Source organism: Rhagoletis pomonella, unplaced genomic scaffold (genome assembly GCF_013731165.1).
Source record: "Rhagoletis pomonella isolate Grant_MI unplaced genomic scaffold, Rhpom_1.0 Rhpom_scaffold_00006, whole genome shotgun sequence".
Classification (NCBI taxonomy): domain Eukaryota; kingdom Metazoa; phylum Arthropoda; class Insecta; order Diptera; family Tephritidae; genus Rhagoletis; species Rhagoletis pomonella.
In genome coordinates, this window is record NW_023458560.1 from 69350698 (window position 1) to 69368241 (window position 17544).

Below are 17544 nucleotides of genomic sequence, written 5' to 3' on the forward strand. Positions count from 1 at the left end.
ACCTCCGAAGAAACACATAATTCGTAATTGGCTTTACGGCTATAAATAGCCTTTATTACGTTGACTGAAAAAAATTTGCAATTTTAAGTTATAAAATCTTTTTTATATCAACTTTACCTACAGTTTGTTTTAACCCCCAAATTCATAAAAAATAAAGAAGAATTTGAGTGCTTTATAAGTCGAAAATTTAGGCGATATCATTTCAATGCCTTTTAGGGCTTACTACGGAAATCACAACGGCCAAGTATTTAGTTACATTTAACAATATACAAATTCAAACCGTATTGGGCAAATTTCAGTTTGAGCGGCGGGCTTCATTTGTTTAATAATAAATTAGTGTCAGCACCGAAATAATTTCATTACAATCTTACATTATATCAAAAATCTTCATTATGAAGATATTTTTAGTGTAAAAGTTTGCTTTTTAAAAAACATTTTTTTTTTTAAATTTTTAACAAAAACAGCCCAAAAAATCTTCATTTTAAAGATAAATCTTCAGTTAGGGCAACACTGATTGCACTGCCAATTTCTACAATGCCTAGCTTCAATTAATATGTATGATTAAAATCAATATTCGTTGCATTTATGCCAACTACTCGCAATTGGATGCAACTGTTTCCGTGGTGTAGTGGTTATCACATCCGCCTAACACGCGGAAGGCCCCCGGTTCGATCCCGGGCGGAAACAGATTCAAATTTTTGATTTATATTTAAGAAAATAAAAATAATTTCAATGAGACAGAAAGTATACCATAACTGGTTTATTTCGCGTTGTTTTCGCTGTACTAGCAACGTGAGAGCTTTGTAATAAATAAATAAATAAAAATCCTTTCAAAAAATTTCTGTAAAAAATACAAAGAACTAAATCAAAAATTAAGATTAATTTAATCAAAGAAAGTGGAGCCATTAAAAGTGCAATTGGAATACCAACCTGCATATGAAAGTCGCTCATAAAAACTCGATTGCAATATAAAAATCGCATAGCAATCCGTACTGCCGTAAAATGTTTTCCCCTACGATATAACACAAATCTGGAAGCTGCTGAATGTATGCTGGCACAACTGGTGCAAACAATGTAAAATGCAATTAAAAAAGTAGAACATAGTAAAAACTGTAAATGAAAAGAAGCCCCTCGTAATACTCTGCAAATAGATTTTAGCACCCCTGTAGGAAAATGAATAATATATGTACTTTAGGGTAGGTCGATTTTGTACAGGCGATATTAAAAACAAAGTTTTCAACCTACTCTAATGTATACAGGGTTACCGGAATAGTCATCCTAGATGACACAAAGGATATTGGTATTTAGGTAATTGATGAATAATTCGATTACATGTAGGATGTGATCTCCAAAACTTAAACCGTTTACGAGATATTCGAGTTCAAAGCAAATATATTTTTTTGCGTAAATACGTCCACTTTTTTCTTTAAATGTTTGTTCAAAAGTCCGTGTTTTTGTTTTTATTTAAACTTGAACCAAGCCGTAAGAGTCAAAGATGGCAGGCAGCCTGATAAATTTTTGAATTTACGATTTTTCACTAAGTGTTTCCTACTGCAATTTGTGGAGAGTATTCACGCGGAATTTTAGTCTCATTTGACAAATGTATTTTCACCTGTTTGATTTTTTTTTTTTTTTTCAAAAAAGTATCCCATATTCTAACGAAATAGGCGAAGTTGTATTCCTCTCCAAATGCGTTAAATTTGTTTAATGTAACTAGAATAGTTTCTTGCTCTTTTTCTACATGGCTGCCAGTCAGTCTAACTTTAGTTTAGTACTTAAAACATTTGCTTTGAATGACCTGCCTCCCTTCCCTTAGTGTCGTTTTGCGATATTCTCCATTCATAATTTAGAGAAGATGGTAGGTAGTTTTACACTGCGCTCTAGCACTCCTCCGCACACTTTTCTTTTTTTTTTGATACTGCAATGAATTCACTCCCCCAATCAACCTTAAAAAGACGGCCTGAGTGTTGGCATCAAAATCTACTCCCATTAACAGTTGCCAGACTAGTGACTAGATGGTGATAGGCTGTTGAATGCCCAGCATAGTATAAGGGTGCATCTTGTGCCAATGCCCATACATACATAACTACTAATACAGCAACCACTGCACTTCAAGTAAAACGGTGTGGGGCTTAAATCTCTTCAACAGCATTGTGAAGTGGCTCCACTTGTTGTGTGGTCTGGACTATTGAATTGAGTTATTTTACTGAATGGACAGTCGTAAAAATTAATGATTATGTGACAATGATAGCAACAACAAAAACAAAAAGCAACAGTGAAAATTAAAATAGCATAAGTGCTAAGTTTCTGGTAAAGCTGGTTAATGTTAAGTGTCGGTTGCTTAATAAACTAAGGGCGTTTTCTTTTCTACAAAAAATTTTGCCTTTTCATTGCTCTCTTCTTAGTATTTGTACGTAGAGAAGGCAACATTTTTCTGTAGAAAAGAAAACGCCACAACCCAATGGGATTGTAGGAAAAAAAATCATTTAGGCAGGAGAAGTGCGGCATGCAAAATTAAAGAATTAAAAAGAAACTACTAATGTAAGATACTACTTATTTTGTAATTCAGAGTGCGTAAGTAAAAACATATTTTAAAATGTACCAAAACATTATAATTTGTTTTCCTTAGGTGCGCATGCAGTCATGTGAAAAACAATAGAGACACCACATTTATTTTCTCACACAAAAAAATTTTCAAACATACTTTGTATGGAAGAAAATGCGTGACACCGTCTAGAAAAATATTTATCAAAAACCAACGCGATTTCTTAGCCCCTTAAAACTTGCACTTTCCCAAGCTAGAACTTAATTGGCTATAAAACTGCATACGAACTAGGATCGAAATGATCCCACAATGGTCCTCAAATGATACCAAACTAGTCCCGAAATGACCCTGAACTAGTACAAAAATGTTTATTTGTACACACAAGCAGAAGTTACAGATTTTCTGCTGGGTTAACGCGTAAATTTTACCCTTACCGAAAGCTAAGATGTTTACACATCGAAAAAAGGAAGAGCGCCAAAAATAGCAAAAAAAATATTTAATTAAAAAATAATAATTCCGTTTATCGGAAAGCGCACTTAAATTTTCCCACTGCTTTGAAACTGTTTCCAAGTTGGAGGAAAAGTGTAAAAGTTATCGCAATTTTTTTTTAGTAAAATATAGCTCATTATCTAACAAAAGCCATATAAGTCCAAATGTCAAACTATGCAGTAAGATTAAAAAAAAAAAAATCAACAAAATTTTATGACCACAACAAACTTTTTACATATTAGGAAATTTTTGCAAAAATCTAAAGGACTATGTCAGGAATATTGCGGAACTAGTTCAGATTCATTTTGGGGCCGCTTCAAGACTTATTCGAAATCATTTCGGAACAATTATATAATATAGCATGCGTATCGCACGTGCGACACAGTTTTCTGAACGAGGTGAGATTGGTATTGCGCGGTATTTTTTGCAATAAGCATGACCATTTCACAGGCGGAAGCATCTTCCTCGATTTTTTTTAGTCGAATTTATAAAAAACCTATGTTTATGAAACTATACAGAAAAAAAACGACTGTACAACAGACACAAGGACACAGGTAAATGCACAAAAGAAAATTTTTTTTTGATGGTTTATTTGCCTTTGTTTTCACATCTTTAAAAATAAGTTTTTTTATATGTTTTTTTCTTGAGTGTTATTTTATTATATTTTTGGAGTCTTTAAATTAAAGAGAGAAAGTACAAATTTGTGGGCTCTATTACACAATGCTACAAAAAATAATGAAGGATAAATAGCTGGTAAGTCTGGTTATTTTTCAGGTAGGTTTTGCCGAGTGAAGTAACAGTGAAGTACAATCTTGATTTACTGTTAAAAACCCGGTTTTACGCACTTATAGGCTTGTAATTCAGTTGACTATAAACCGAGTTTAGACCTTTCGAATGTATAAACTTTTAGAAAACTTAAGAGATTTGTGTGTACTTTCTGTGTTAATTTTATCGTCTTTTTTTCAAATTTGGCAAAGTTTTCACGCACTATTTTATAAAGCAACTATACTACTACTGAATTGATGCAATATTAACATTTGATGTATAGTGATTTTTACTTTAAAAAATCGGGGGAAATCTAACTAAGTTATTCAACCTTTCATGAGAAAAATTATATTTTTGGCTATACAACTCAAAAATGTTTGCTTAACCTTTTAATTTTTTTAATTCAGCTTTCACCGATTTCTCCTTGTAGTGAACGCAATATTCTGAAATAATTTGTCGTGAAAATTTTAATATCTCATTTAATTGTTAGCCGACTTTGTAAAAATAAACATCAGTTTTACTCGATATTAAACATACTTTGCTCTTAAATTTTTTAAAAGTTTGTATATAAAAATAAACATAGACCCATCAACTATTATGTTCGCGAAATTCGCTTAATTTACAATACATACATACGCACATTGTGAAATACTTGGTCGCTGTATGTAAAATATTTCACCTTATTATAATTCACCACTTTTCTGGCATTCGTAACAAAACCTGGATTAAGCTACCGAACTAACATCTGTTTCCGTGGTGTAGTGGTTATCACATCCGCCTAACACGCGGAAGGCCCCCGGTTCGATCCCGGGCGGAAACAGCGGTAATTTTTTTTTTAGTTTTGTGATAAAATTATTTTTTTTTAAAGCTTCAAATATTTTATGAAAATTTAATCGTTGCAATACACAATTTAATAAGTAGGAGAACGCATTTTTAAGGAGTATATATATGTGTGTATATTGTCCAAACAAAACTACATACATATGTTTGTGATTATTATATTGCAGCCTAGAAGTATGCTGGGTATTTTGGGCTTGGCCGATACAGTTGGCACATTAGATATAGTTACATCTCCCTCGTAAATATATTTTAGTTATTCCCTTTTTATTTGGATTACTTGTTCAAACTTTCTTTAAACCTTTTAATTTATTTTATCTTATAGCCCAGTTTTGTATCGGTGGCAAAAAAAAGTTTTACTGACAAATTTAAACTTTTTCATATATTTTTCCGCAAAAAACACTGTGACAAGAATTTGTCACTGATACAGAATAGAGCCGTTAATATTTTCTTGCTCGGTTTGTCTACAAAGTATACATTACCTCATTTCATGGGGATAAAGCTAGGCTTTAAAAGAATAACGCACTTTGTTTGGATCCTTGAAGCCTACATGTACCACACATTTTCTCTTTAGAAGGTTTTATTCTTGATTGAATTCACGTGTTTATCAGAAAGTACGATTATTAAAGTATATATAAAATTTTTCTTTTTTGTAGTGAATTTCATTTTTTCGGCGTTAATTTGTATTGCATCGTGAAACTGATTTTTTCCAATTTTTATAAATAAAATTTCATAATTTATTAAATTCCTCTACATTTATTTTTCAAGACACAGTTTGAGCTCCACTGTAGTTAGTAAAGTCACAAACCGGCTGTAAACTTACCATGGAAGTATTCACCACGAATGATTAATTTAGACACATTTACAAATTTGTTTTCCGAGGCACCCTGTGTTGTAAATATTTTAGACACAGTCTCACTCTGTATTTAAGTGCGTTCCATTTTACTAGCCTATGGCTTGTATCAGCTATTAGACAAACGCGTTCCATAAGCATCGGTGGTTCAGTGGTAGAATGCTCGCCTGCCACGCGGGCGGCCCGGGTTCGATTCCCGGCCGATGCAATTAATTTTTTGTTTTATTTATTTTTTACTCTCCTTAAATTAACGAGCGCTCTATGGGTGGTATCATTTTTGCGCGCTCCCAAATGGTTTCTCCCATATGAAATCACTATGTGATTATGTTAGGAGCTTAAACCCCGATAATAGTTCAGTGATCATCAACTCCCTCTTGATACAGAAGAAAAGATTAACTCTGTGGTCATAAGGGAATGGTATGTGGTAACGAGAAAACTATTACGTTAACGAAACCCGGCAGGAGTCTACCATCGTGGTGCTATCTTAATTATCTCTAAACAAAATAGATAGATAGATAAGACTTAAAGCTGTTGGAGTCCCTGTGACACAATGTCCCTCACCATTTTATGCTGCAAAACTGAGGCATCTTGTCATTGCAGAGCATCCTGATCAGAGAAGCCAACTCGTAGGGAATTCTCCGACTTGCGAGATATTTCAGTTTATGTGAGAAATCAGGAAATGGACAGTTGTTTTGTGGGGAATTTGGTACATTGAGAAAAAATAAACCAAATATTGGTTAATAATACTTAATTGAAACCAGAAAAGGAATCAAAGCGATGTTTGCTTAATGAAAACAATGTCATGGTTTTTTTTCGTTCTCATTCTGTACTTCACAGATGCTTTTTCATTGGTCGGAGAGACACAAATCAAAAATTTGTAGTACCATTTTAATTAACATAATGCCCCTGACGAGATTCGAGTCAAAACCTTCTGGAAGTTGGCAAGTAACAGCAAACATCTCCGCATACTCAGCTACAACTGCTCTATAAATTCGTCAAATTCAAAATGTTAAACTTGAATGAATTTACTTTGTCGTTTGACCGTGTTCAAACAATAACTTGGTTGAAAAATTCATTGTCCTTTGGGCTTAGTGTATAATTTTATTTTTTTATCTTTGCTTCTTTGCACATTCATATAAAGTGGTGTTACCAGATCAGTTGATTTTCCGCCGCTGCTTTAACCCTTCTACGCAAATTGAGTCAAAATTACCCAATTTTAAAAGAAATCTGTCCAGAACTCTCCTTAAAAACTTTCACACTGCGATACAACTTTTTTAATTCCTCTATTAAGTTTCTGCAGGGGCTTTTGAGGAAAAAATCAAAACAAATTTACACCGATTTTTGTAGATATTTACTTAGTATTTTGCACACAAGCAAACAAATTTAGGGTCATTTTGACCCGCCAGCTTACGTGATCATGTACAACTACATTTTAGGTGAGTGCTTGATTTTTTGCCTGCTAAGTTCATTTGAACTGTTAACCGTTCTTGCGGGCACATGTTCGATTTTTTTTCGATTGCTATTTTGGAAAAAGATTGTTTTATGTGGACGATATTTCTTTGCAGTTAATAAGAAGCAAGCTACAGAATTATGTGCCAAAATAGTCGAAAATAACTACAGAAAAGTAATGAATTTTGTTTATTTTTTTCAGTCGAAAATGTGAAATGAAGTTTCGTTACAACAAGTTTACAAACAGTTGATATTAATGGGAGTGGAATTTCATGAAATTTCGTGTAAAATCTGAAAATTTCATCAACGAAATCGGCGAGGACTCAAAAATTAATTAGCTTCTCTGTTCATAGCAGTGTATCCTTTTCAGCTTGTTTAAATTAGTGAATTTTTTCAACATTTTTTAAAAATCTCACACAAAACAAAAGTTTCGCATGGTAACCCTGGGGTTATTCCTTTTGTTTGAAGCCAGTAAATAATAGGTGTATCAAGTTGTCAGAATACTTGCAATTCTTCGGCTAAGTGTACGGAGTATTTAGCCCAACTGCACTGCTACTCGACTGTAGTTTAAAGGTAAGTAGGGAAACAATAAATTGCTGAATTTCAGGTTTCAAAGATTTAGCCACCCTTTATAAATATTTTTATAAACAAAAATTTTCCAAGGATTTCCACCAAGATGATTCTCAAGTATCAAATGAAATTGAGATTCCTTACTGATTTTATATGAAAATACTTATTGATTTTATTTATAAAATTATCTTCTAAAAATCATAGAGAAAATCTGTTTGATTGCATCACTTAAAAAACACTTCTTAATTTTATGATGTGTCTTTTTCAATCCATGAATTGTAATTTTTGGAGTTTTTGTTGTTGTATTACCCACAATTTTATATCGAGGCTTTCCTTTAAAATTTTATAGATTTGAGGGCAAACTGTAGATCAATATGCATCAATTGAGAAAAAATTGAATGTTGATTCTCGATTTTTTTGGATCGATTCAAGGATCGAATCGCGACTTCATTAAAATTCAATGCGATACAAAACTGTATACCCAACTAAAAAGGGTAAATAGTGAGGTAACAATTTTAATGATCATTTCCACAAAGTTTAGAACTCAAATTTTGGTATGGTTAGACGGGTTCTCTTTAAAATTTTATAGGGCTTCTAAAATTCAATGGGTTTCAAAACTGCATACTACAAAGAGTAGTTAGTAGCGTAATCTATAGTTAGCAAAAAAAAGTCAAATAAATAAAAGTAAAAAACCATCTATATTGCAAAAAATTAACTTTGAAATAAAATTCGTCTTTTGTGTCCAAATTTCTATTGACTGCTCATATAGTTGTCTTAATATATGTATATAGAATAAGCGTATCTCACAGTTTTGATTTTTTTTTTTCAAAAGTATTTACTGATGTGAGCTGCCTAATAGCTTTTGCAAAAATGTTGCGATTGTACGTTTTAAAAATTACTCACACTGAATGTTTGTAATTTCTGTTTTGGTCAGATGTTTGAGTTTTTTGTAAAAAAAAAAAAAAATATATAGTAAATCGCATTACTCGGCAAAATATATTAATCAATGTTGGGAGGTCGACTTATTTTATGCCGCTTTCTTCCAGCATCGAATATTTTGATTTCGATTATAGTTCCTGAACCATCCATTGTTTTATACCAAAAACCGTTATTTTCATACTTTTATCTATTAAAAGTTTGACAATTTTCCATCCGATTTTAAAATCGAACAAGTTTTGGAAAGAGGATTTATAGACCTTTAAAACAACCTATGTCTATCAATTTATTCGAAAATAAATGTTCTTTTACATAAATACCACATATTTGACAACTTTCATAGACATTTTTGAAATTAGCGATGATCAAAGTTGAAAAAATTAAGAAAAATAGGGACTCATTAAAACTCTCAACTGGCTACACTAGATTTTTTTTCGTAGCACCGTATAATAGGTGCAGGAAGATCGTTGTTGAAAGCTTTCTTTATCTTCATTTCTAGAACGACTCCTAAAAATAGTTTATTGTAAGCCAAAGCTTTTCCAGTGCAAGTCAAAGTTCAGCCAAGTACAGTACCCACAAATCCTTACCTTCGGGTATGCGTATTGGCAGTAAGAAATTATAACTTTCACTCAACTTTTTCGTTACTAATTAGTTAACTTTATTGGAATTCCTTAATTCGTTTTGAAATTTGTAAATTTCTGCTAATAATCGCTTTCTTATTACAATTCACTTAGACTTACATACATGTATTATGTTTAGTATATAATCTAATACATATGTAAATACAGATATGTATGCATTTCATAATCATCAGACAATTATAAGTGTCATGAAGTGCAGAGAATCATACGAGAATGATAATTGTTTCATAGAGAAAAATCATAAAAAGTTTCGATTAACATTTAATATATTTAATATGAACACTTCAAATCATTTGGAAATCAATGGAAATGGTAACACTGACAATAAAGAAATTCGCAAAATATTAACATGAATCAACATGCATGTTAAGCTATATTATGCATACTTTTAAAAGCTCTTTAGAACAAATGCATAAGCTTTGCCTTTCCTGCAAATCAATAATTTTCTGTTAAAACTAAACAAAAATCACTTACTTTCATAGAACTTAATTTTAAAATGTGTGCGAATCGAGCGAATTAAGATTAATTAAGAAAAATGATTATCTAATTTAAAGAAAACTTACTTACGCCGAACACTCTATCAAGTCAGCCACTTAAGTGAGTTTTTAAAAGTACAATTACATACTTAATTGACTTAAGTTTAATAATTAAACAAAAAGGAAACATTTCGGTTTTGGTGTTTCATAAAATAAAGCCAACTCTCGGCGCTTATGGCTTGCACCTACACACACAGCAGGAGGGGAAGAGGAACCAGTCCATAAAAATGCCCTTGCAGTCATTGTCGGGATCGTAGGCCAGCAGGCGATGCCATTTATATTTCTGCTCACAGCCGCAGTCGCGATCACAGCGCGATGTCGCGGGAGTGCTGAGGGAAGAGAAACGCAAAAAAAAGTTTTTTTAGTCAAAAATCGCACGCAAAACATTTCACATATTACTCACGAGCAAACCTCCTGGTGTATAGCCTGCTCGAAGTGCTGCGTATTAACTATGGCGCGTATTTTACCCGCCGAATTTGAGGCCCAATAGGGTGTGACAATCTCAACTTTTGACTCACAAGCGTCCACTCTGTCAAAGTAGAAGGGAAGGGGAAACAAATGTTATGTATTGTGTGTGTAAAATATCTACAGCGTCGCTATCCTACCTTCCTGTGTTCTGTCCCGCATTCGCAAATGAATTTGCACGAGAATTTTGTTTGTTTGCATTCCGATTGATTTGTCGTTTGTTGCGCAGCTTGCCGAAGTAACTTTCGCCCGCTTCCTCAGCGTGTGGTTCTGTGCCGGCTTCATCGTCGGGCACAAAAGCTGGAAATGCGCCGGGTGGTATGAAAATGTCCGGATCATCAATGAATCTTCGTTTGCGCTTCTTCGTTTGTGATTGTGGACCGCCGGGTTCGAGATTCATCTCAAAGTCGCCGTACATTCGTCGCATAAGCGCCTTATTGTCATCGATAAAGCGTTCGATCTTATCACTGTGAATGAGAGAGACAGAGAGAGAGAGAGAGAGAGAGAGAGAGAAGAAAATATGAGATTTTGCTAAAATGTGTTTCGTAAGAAATTGGCTAGATTATAGCTAATGTAGACCTTGAACGTAATTTGACACATGGACATGATGGAAATGTTTATCAAGGACACGAGCGACCTAAGGATTATAGAAGAGGGGCATTAGAAAGAGCGAGCATATGAGCGTGGACGTATTTAGAGAGAAAAATGGACAGATCCAAACACAAACGGAACTGGAGTCGACTGGCTTCTGAGATAACTTTTTATGCTATACATATTTGAAGCAACAGACTGAATAATTGTCCAATTCCAATTCCAATGATATCACACGTACCTCTTCATAACGTATCAATGAATCGACACTAAAGCTCTGTGTTTAACTAAATATCTTTAACGCGACCAACAGCTCCATCTGAGGAGGCTGAGGGCAACCCACGCTATACATTGACTGCCGGATAAACATTCGTATTGTGGGTTCGGCCCGAGACAAATGATTACTGAGCATCATAAGACTAATTTCAAGATGTTTTATCAGACGTAAAACTCATTTGGAGAGTACAGACCCACTTTCAGTAGTATCTGCAAACGGGAGCTACCCCCAAAAGAGTGAAGACCATTCATAGATCTGTCCGCTAAAGGCGTTTAAGGGACTAAACTGACTGATAAATTGCGAACTCCGGGTCTTGGGAGCCGAGCCAATTATAAAACCAAGTATAGCAGAAACAGTGTGGTACATTATGGAATCTAAGAGTAAAACTCATGAAAACCGCAGGTGCTGACACCTGTCAACCGAGTGCTTTTGAAAATACAGCCGCCTTGTCGTCCGTGACTACAGGATCCCAATAGCTTCTGAAACAGCTCCAAAGGAGTGCAATAGGCGGTAGGAGTCTGTGAGCTTTTCTACGGGTAGTTCTAAACCTAGAGGAAGGATTAGTGAAAAGTCTTCAGTCAAAACTTTCTGGTTAGGACAGCCGCGATGAATAGACAAGAAACTTATGAAATTATGCTATTGAATACCTGTAGGTTAGTTGGGTCACAAGCCAGCGAAAAGAAGAAACTAGTATAAGTCCAACATATGAACTCCTTAGGCTCAATAAGGCACAAAAGCTATTCGTGAGGTTGCTGACTGGTAATTGACCCAACATAAGTATTACACGTGATGATATTAACCCTGGAACACTAATCATCTTCTTAATATGTTAAAACTAATTATTAGTCGAATCGACTAACATGCATTTTGCATTTTTCATGGCCACTTAATCCAATAGTAAAATTTCTTTTATCTAATCTCGACACCACTTAAATATCTCGCGATTCCGTCGTTCCGTTAGCTGATATCGATGAAAGCATTCGATGTAGTCATTGCTCCACACAAAACTTAGTTTCAACTTTTATAAAATTCTGATTAATTTCGCGGAAAAAAATTCGATATCATAAACTTGTCAGTCATTTGAGACTCCTACCTGCATAAATATTAATAGTGAAATAAATCAAAATTGTCGCAATATCTTTTTCCTAACAACACATATATACACTGCACTTCCACCTGTCTAATGAGTATTGACAGCTTGAGTGGGCGTGTGCTCACACCTTTCGATTCGCTCATCTGTCTGCTACAACAATAAATACATATACAACTGGCTTGATGCAAAAGCACTAATGCAAGCGTCAGTCACTATGGAATTTCATTGATGACATATAAACGTGGATACACACATACATACATACATATATACATATATACATATTTGATTACAGATTCATTCATTGAAATTTTACAAAGTAAATTTTATACGAGCTTACTAGTTATATAGTTGTAAAAATGTTCATCGAGAAGAAACTGACATTAGAGGCAACTAATTTTTTTGGAAAATAGTACTTAGCATACGCCCACAACTACTATGCTATGCTTAGTTTAAGATTTTTTTTTGCTATGTAGGTATATTAGGGTGGTTAAACTTTTTTTTTAATATGGACAAAAAAGAGAAACGTATTTTTCTGAAAATGGCGGATCCAATATGACGATCAATTTATAAAAAAGAAATATTAGATTTATTAGAAACTCGGATCCGCCATTTTGAGTTTTGAAAATCTGACTGCAGATTCGTAAGCAGCAACCCCAGAAACCCATTGGTAACGAGTTGCAACCCATGACACTGCGCAAATCATTTAGTATCAAAGTTTTAATTTTAGTAATTTTTTAAGAAACTTATCGCCATATTGGATCCGCTATTCTGAATTAAAAAAAAATTGACTTCTGATTCGTAATAGGGCGGTTGATTTTTTTTTTTGATATTTTAGAGGAACTCTTTCGTATTTTTCATGTCCATGACAATGCATTATCACATTTTAAGTACTCCATTGTCAGCGTTCCAAATATTTACATAAGCTTATGCTACAAAAGCTTTGAAAGTTTACTTGGCTTTACTTTACGAAGTCAATTTCGACGGTATTAGTAATTCTCGAAAGGAATTATTCCAGTAATATAATCTCAATATATGGTTATAATATTATTGACGTAAAAAGCTTTAAGAATTGACAAAATTATTAGTGGTATGTAATTATAAGACCAATGCAGCTGTAATGCAAATATTTATCAATAATTGAAAGAAGCGCATTACATTTAATCTGCAGGTAATCGCTAAAGGCCGCCCACATTTTCTTCCGGCCCTTGAGCCTCACACATGTTAATCCGGCCCTGCATATAACCATGTCAGTCTGCATACAACTTTGATGCTTTTGTAATTCATGCAAATAGCTACGGAAAGCGAAGGCGTCAAGTGCAAAAATATTTGTTTTTTTTTTTTGCATTTCAGTAACTTCCGAAATTCATTAAATGGTGAGAGATTCGTATAAAGTATAGAAAAATTTGTGATTGGCGTTTGTCATCATGATGAGCCATGAAACAATTCGTAATTCTAAGTATGATTATACCAAATAGAAGTCGCGTGATTTTGGAAGCTCGGATTAATTCTACCAAAAGATATACCAATTATTAAATACTTAATTGCTTGCTTAAGCCGTTCATTGTAGAAACGGAAAATAAATAAATTTGTTTATTTACTAAAGATATGTAACCCACGTTGTTTGTAAACAGTAAAGATTTATTTGTTTGGCACGCGCGTCTTCACATAAAATTATCGCCGCGGCGCACAATGGGCCACGAGCGGAAAAAGTTATAAATATTTGTGATGGCCAAAAGTTTCTACTGGCTAGGCTCTTTTGAGGTTAGGTTTGTATAGAAGGTATGCTTTAAAATAAACTAACCGCGCCCACTTTTTTCGCACATTTCTTAATTTAGATCCATAAAGTTGCATATGAAAAATTGAAGCTCTGCGCCATCTCCTTATATTTTTCCCAACAAAAATGTTTGGGTATCTCCCACTGTGCGGCGTTTGCGCATTTTAAGGTCGTAGAACTCACCACTTAGCGAGATCACACCGGAAGCAAAAAAAAAGTAATTAATACATATAAAAACAAAACAAATCTTAATCTTTTGCCTTTCAGTTTTACGAATTACTTACTTTTTATTTACATATTTTTGCATCATTCGCGTAATTTTTTTTAAGAAAGCTGTGACAATACCAACAGGTGATAAACTGACATGGAATAATGACAATGAGGAACAGATTAAAAGCAAAGGAAGAAATTAAAAAAAAGAATGGGAAGAATTGAAAAAAATACATAAAGTAATAAATTAGCACTGTTTTAAATTACTTTTTAGCACGTCATAATATTTTTCATCAGCATTTATCGAAGCGGAAGAAAGGTTAATAGAGTGATTTTTCGCCCAGGTTTGTCGTATGCACTCGCGGTATGGCAGAAAATATTACAAAAGCACTGTCATAATAATAATATTTTTAAAACTACGCTTTTGCTAACTGTTGGGCCGAACTTCCCCTCCTTTTGTCGTGCCCGTCTAGTTGTTGTTACACAAATGGGGGATTCTGCCGCCTCCGGACGGCAAATCGTTTTCAGGGCTGAAAAACACTCGGAGGTTTGCACTGTCTGCCGAAGGGCGGCCGGTAATAGAAAAAGCTTTTTCGCGAAATTCGGACCAGGAATTGAACCCACCACATGTTGACAAGTTTCAAAAGTTGGCATGTCTATTAACAATGGAAATTTAAGCGACAGCAGCCACGAGGCCGTTGCCCCTGCGACTTTGTAACGATAACTTTTATAAAAAAAGCTTCATACTGGTATTTTTGGAAAGATACCAGGGTTTAAAAAATGCTTCCTAGCAAGCATATCTGCTCTGGCAGTAAGTTCCTAGCAATATACAGATGGTACAAGGGTGAATAACAGTGTGCTTGCTGGTATTTACAGATCCAAAAACTTTCACTCCAATGGGCAACGCTTTCACAGCATTACAGGCGAAAGCATTAGCAATCTTAAGCTGCGACAAATGGAATCTTACAAAATTTCAGCACTCGTCAGCCATGGAAACAGGGCCGTAGATCTTGCGTAGAACGGTTATCTCGAAAGCCTCCAAAGCCTTCTAATATAAAGGAACGTGCTTGACGAGAGACTTGTGGAGTAAAGGTTTGGAGGTTTCTGCTTTATAATTGCCTACCAAAATGGGACCTGATGGCAAAAGTTAACCTTCGCTCTATCTCCAGATTGACGCTATTGGTGGTGTTCAAGCTGGATCCTAGATAGACAACTTTTTAGTTTCTTTTTCCAAGTGTCGCGTGACATCTCTCTAAGGATATAAAAAGTCTTTCAGGTCGTAGTGTCCCTTCTTCTGCTAAAGCCAATTGTTTAAGTAAAGGGAAAAGTTTTGTTCGCAGAACTTTAATAAGTACAATCTTTTTGATAGAACATCGTTCATCTATGCTGGGGCCCGGGACATTGTGGTGCTCCGGGAAATGGAAGCGCAGAAGTCTGCGCGGAGAAATGGCGTAAAAGCGAAAGATAGAACAGCTATTGACATGGCAAAATACGAATACTAACGAGAATATTGAAGCGTGATAAGATTATTACCATCAGCTACAAAGCATCGTAAAACGATTTCTGTAGAAGCTCAATATTGTGGGATCAGGTATCTACTTTATGCTGATTACTAGTTTTCCTGCTTAAAATTTATTGTGTGCGCCAGTGTATTTTATTGTTGTAAACTGAATAAAAAGCCATAGCCACAAAAGCAGATAGCTCGATAGACACCCACACTATACGTATGTACATGAGGGTGGTGCAAAAATTGATGTGAAAAAGTAAAGTGGTAATTTTAATGCTCTCACCCCCTAGGATTGTTCTATACCGAAAAAATTATATGTACTGTTATTTTTTTTTTTTGAAATCAAACAATATTTGGAGGTTGCTCAAAGCGCTCAAAGTTTTCCATGTATTTTATATGGGAAAAATCAAGTTTTCGTAGAAATGGTATAAAATTCTTGAAGATCAATATTTTACGATCGGAAATCTTTTATATGATACCATTTTTTAATACTAGCGATATTTATGGACCGTCCATTGCATTTTTTTGACGTTTATAATGGTCCTATAAAAAATTGTTTATAATAGAAAAGGCTTAAATAAACAAATGGGTAATTGTTAATGGAGGCCTCCTCAAGAGAAGAAAAATTTGATTTTCAACAATTCTATAACATTTCTACGAAATTTTTTTTTTATATAAAATTAATGGAAAATTTTAAGGTCTAATATTTTTCTTGATTTTACAATAAAACAATATAGAACAATCCTTGCGGGAGAAAGCATTAAAATTCCGACTTTCCTTTTTTTTTTTTACCACCCTAATGCACATATGTGTTTCAATTTCGATAAAGTGGCAATTCGAAAATTCTTTAAATTTGTTTAGTTATTTTCATACATGTCATTAAGAAAAAATTATGAACCAAGCATCAATTTCTGGTTTTTAAAGTAGTGCAGATCTAAAATTAATCTATTTCGCCCATAATCATCTAATAAATAAAGCAAATAATTGCCAGATTTACTTCTATGGGCTATTCCATTAAAATTTTTACACTCAGCTGATTGTTTTAGGTAAATAAAAAAAGTAAATAAATTTTATTTGCCACCAAGAACGCATTTTTTAATGATAAGTTATACATACATACATACACATATATGTATTTGACGGAAATTTTTATGCAGCCATCTAGTCTTAACCAATTTTAGCTTTAGGGTATTACCGACAATTGCAGTGTGTAAAAAAAGTATGCTAGTGGAACCGCCTGCTATATTTAATCACTACACATTAGTTAAAACGCCCGATGTATATAACTTAGAGGTCAACAATAAGAATATTGAAGACGTTCAACCTTAAATAACACAAAACAACATTGAAATTATCAATAACACTAATTTTAAAATTTTTTTTTTGACACAAAGCGCAATGTGGTGGTAGACTGGTTAAGTTAATGACTCTGTATTAAAAAAAATAATAATAATAACTAAGTAAAGTAGGTGAAGATTTCCCCTTTTTCTTTTAATAAAATTGAGTTGAGTTTAATGGCTTAATTAATTATAGTTAAAAGAGTAGCAGTCGATAGATGAGTTTAAAGTGGCAAAAAAAAAATTAATAGAAAATAAGTAAATTAATGAATGTATAAAAAACTGTATGCATAAATAAATCCGGTGGCGAGAATTTAAATCTGGAAGAAACATTTTAGCAAGTTTTGGCTATTTTTCTATGTTGGAACATTTTTTTTATTATTTTTTATGAAAATATAAGTAGCTATCTAAAAAAAACCGTACAAAATTTCAAACTTTGTAGCACATTTATAAAAATTCGACGAATTGCTAAAATGTCTCTTCCCTATTTATATTTTCGTCACTGTATTGGTATGTGTAAATAAAAAAAGTTTGTTAATAGATGAACAAAAGCTGGAAATATGTCAAAAAAAACCCCAAAAATAAATCTATTCCCTTACCAATTCGAGACAATCAAAGTAAACGAGCTCAATCGACAAGTGATTAGCTTCTTGTCACCTTAAGAGC

At 33.7% G+C, this 17544-nt stretch overlaps 1 protein-coding gene and 3 non-coding genes across 4 annotated transcripts in view; 3 read left to right on the forward strand and 1 right to left on the reverse strand.

Moving 5' to 3' along the window:
• The first annotated feature begins 614 nt into the window (after positions 1–614).
• Trnav-aac lies at positions 615–687 on the forward strand. The gene has a single exon. It is a non-coding gene; the product is annotated as a tRNA-Val (tRNA).
• A 3859-nt stretch (positions 688–4546) lies between these two features.
• On the forward strand, positions 4547–4619 carry Trnav-aac. Its single transcript has one exon. It is a non-coding gene; the product is annotated as a tRNA-Val (tRNA).
• Positions 4620–5626: 1007 nt separating this feature from the next.
• Trnag-gcc lies at positions 5627–5697 on the forward strand. Its single transcript has one exon. It is a non-coding gene; the product is annotated as a tRNA-Gly (tRNA).
• Positions 5698–9023: 3326 nt separating this feature from the next.
• Positions 9024–17544, reverse strand: part of LOC118742071 (protein spaetzle 3-like) — a 28204-nt gene continuing 19683 nt past the window's right edge. Inside the window, exons 4-6 of the mRNA XM_036474039.1 lie at positions 10227–10553; positions 10025–10150; positions 9024–9950 (exon numbers count right to left, since the gene is read on the reverse strand). Coding sequence (XP_036329932.1) covers positions 9794–9950; positions 10025–10150; positions 10227–10553 — 610 coding nt within the window. The 3' untranslated portion in view covers positions 9024–9793. The remainder of the gene's footprint in view (positions 9951–10024; positions 10151–10226; positions 10554–17544) is intronic.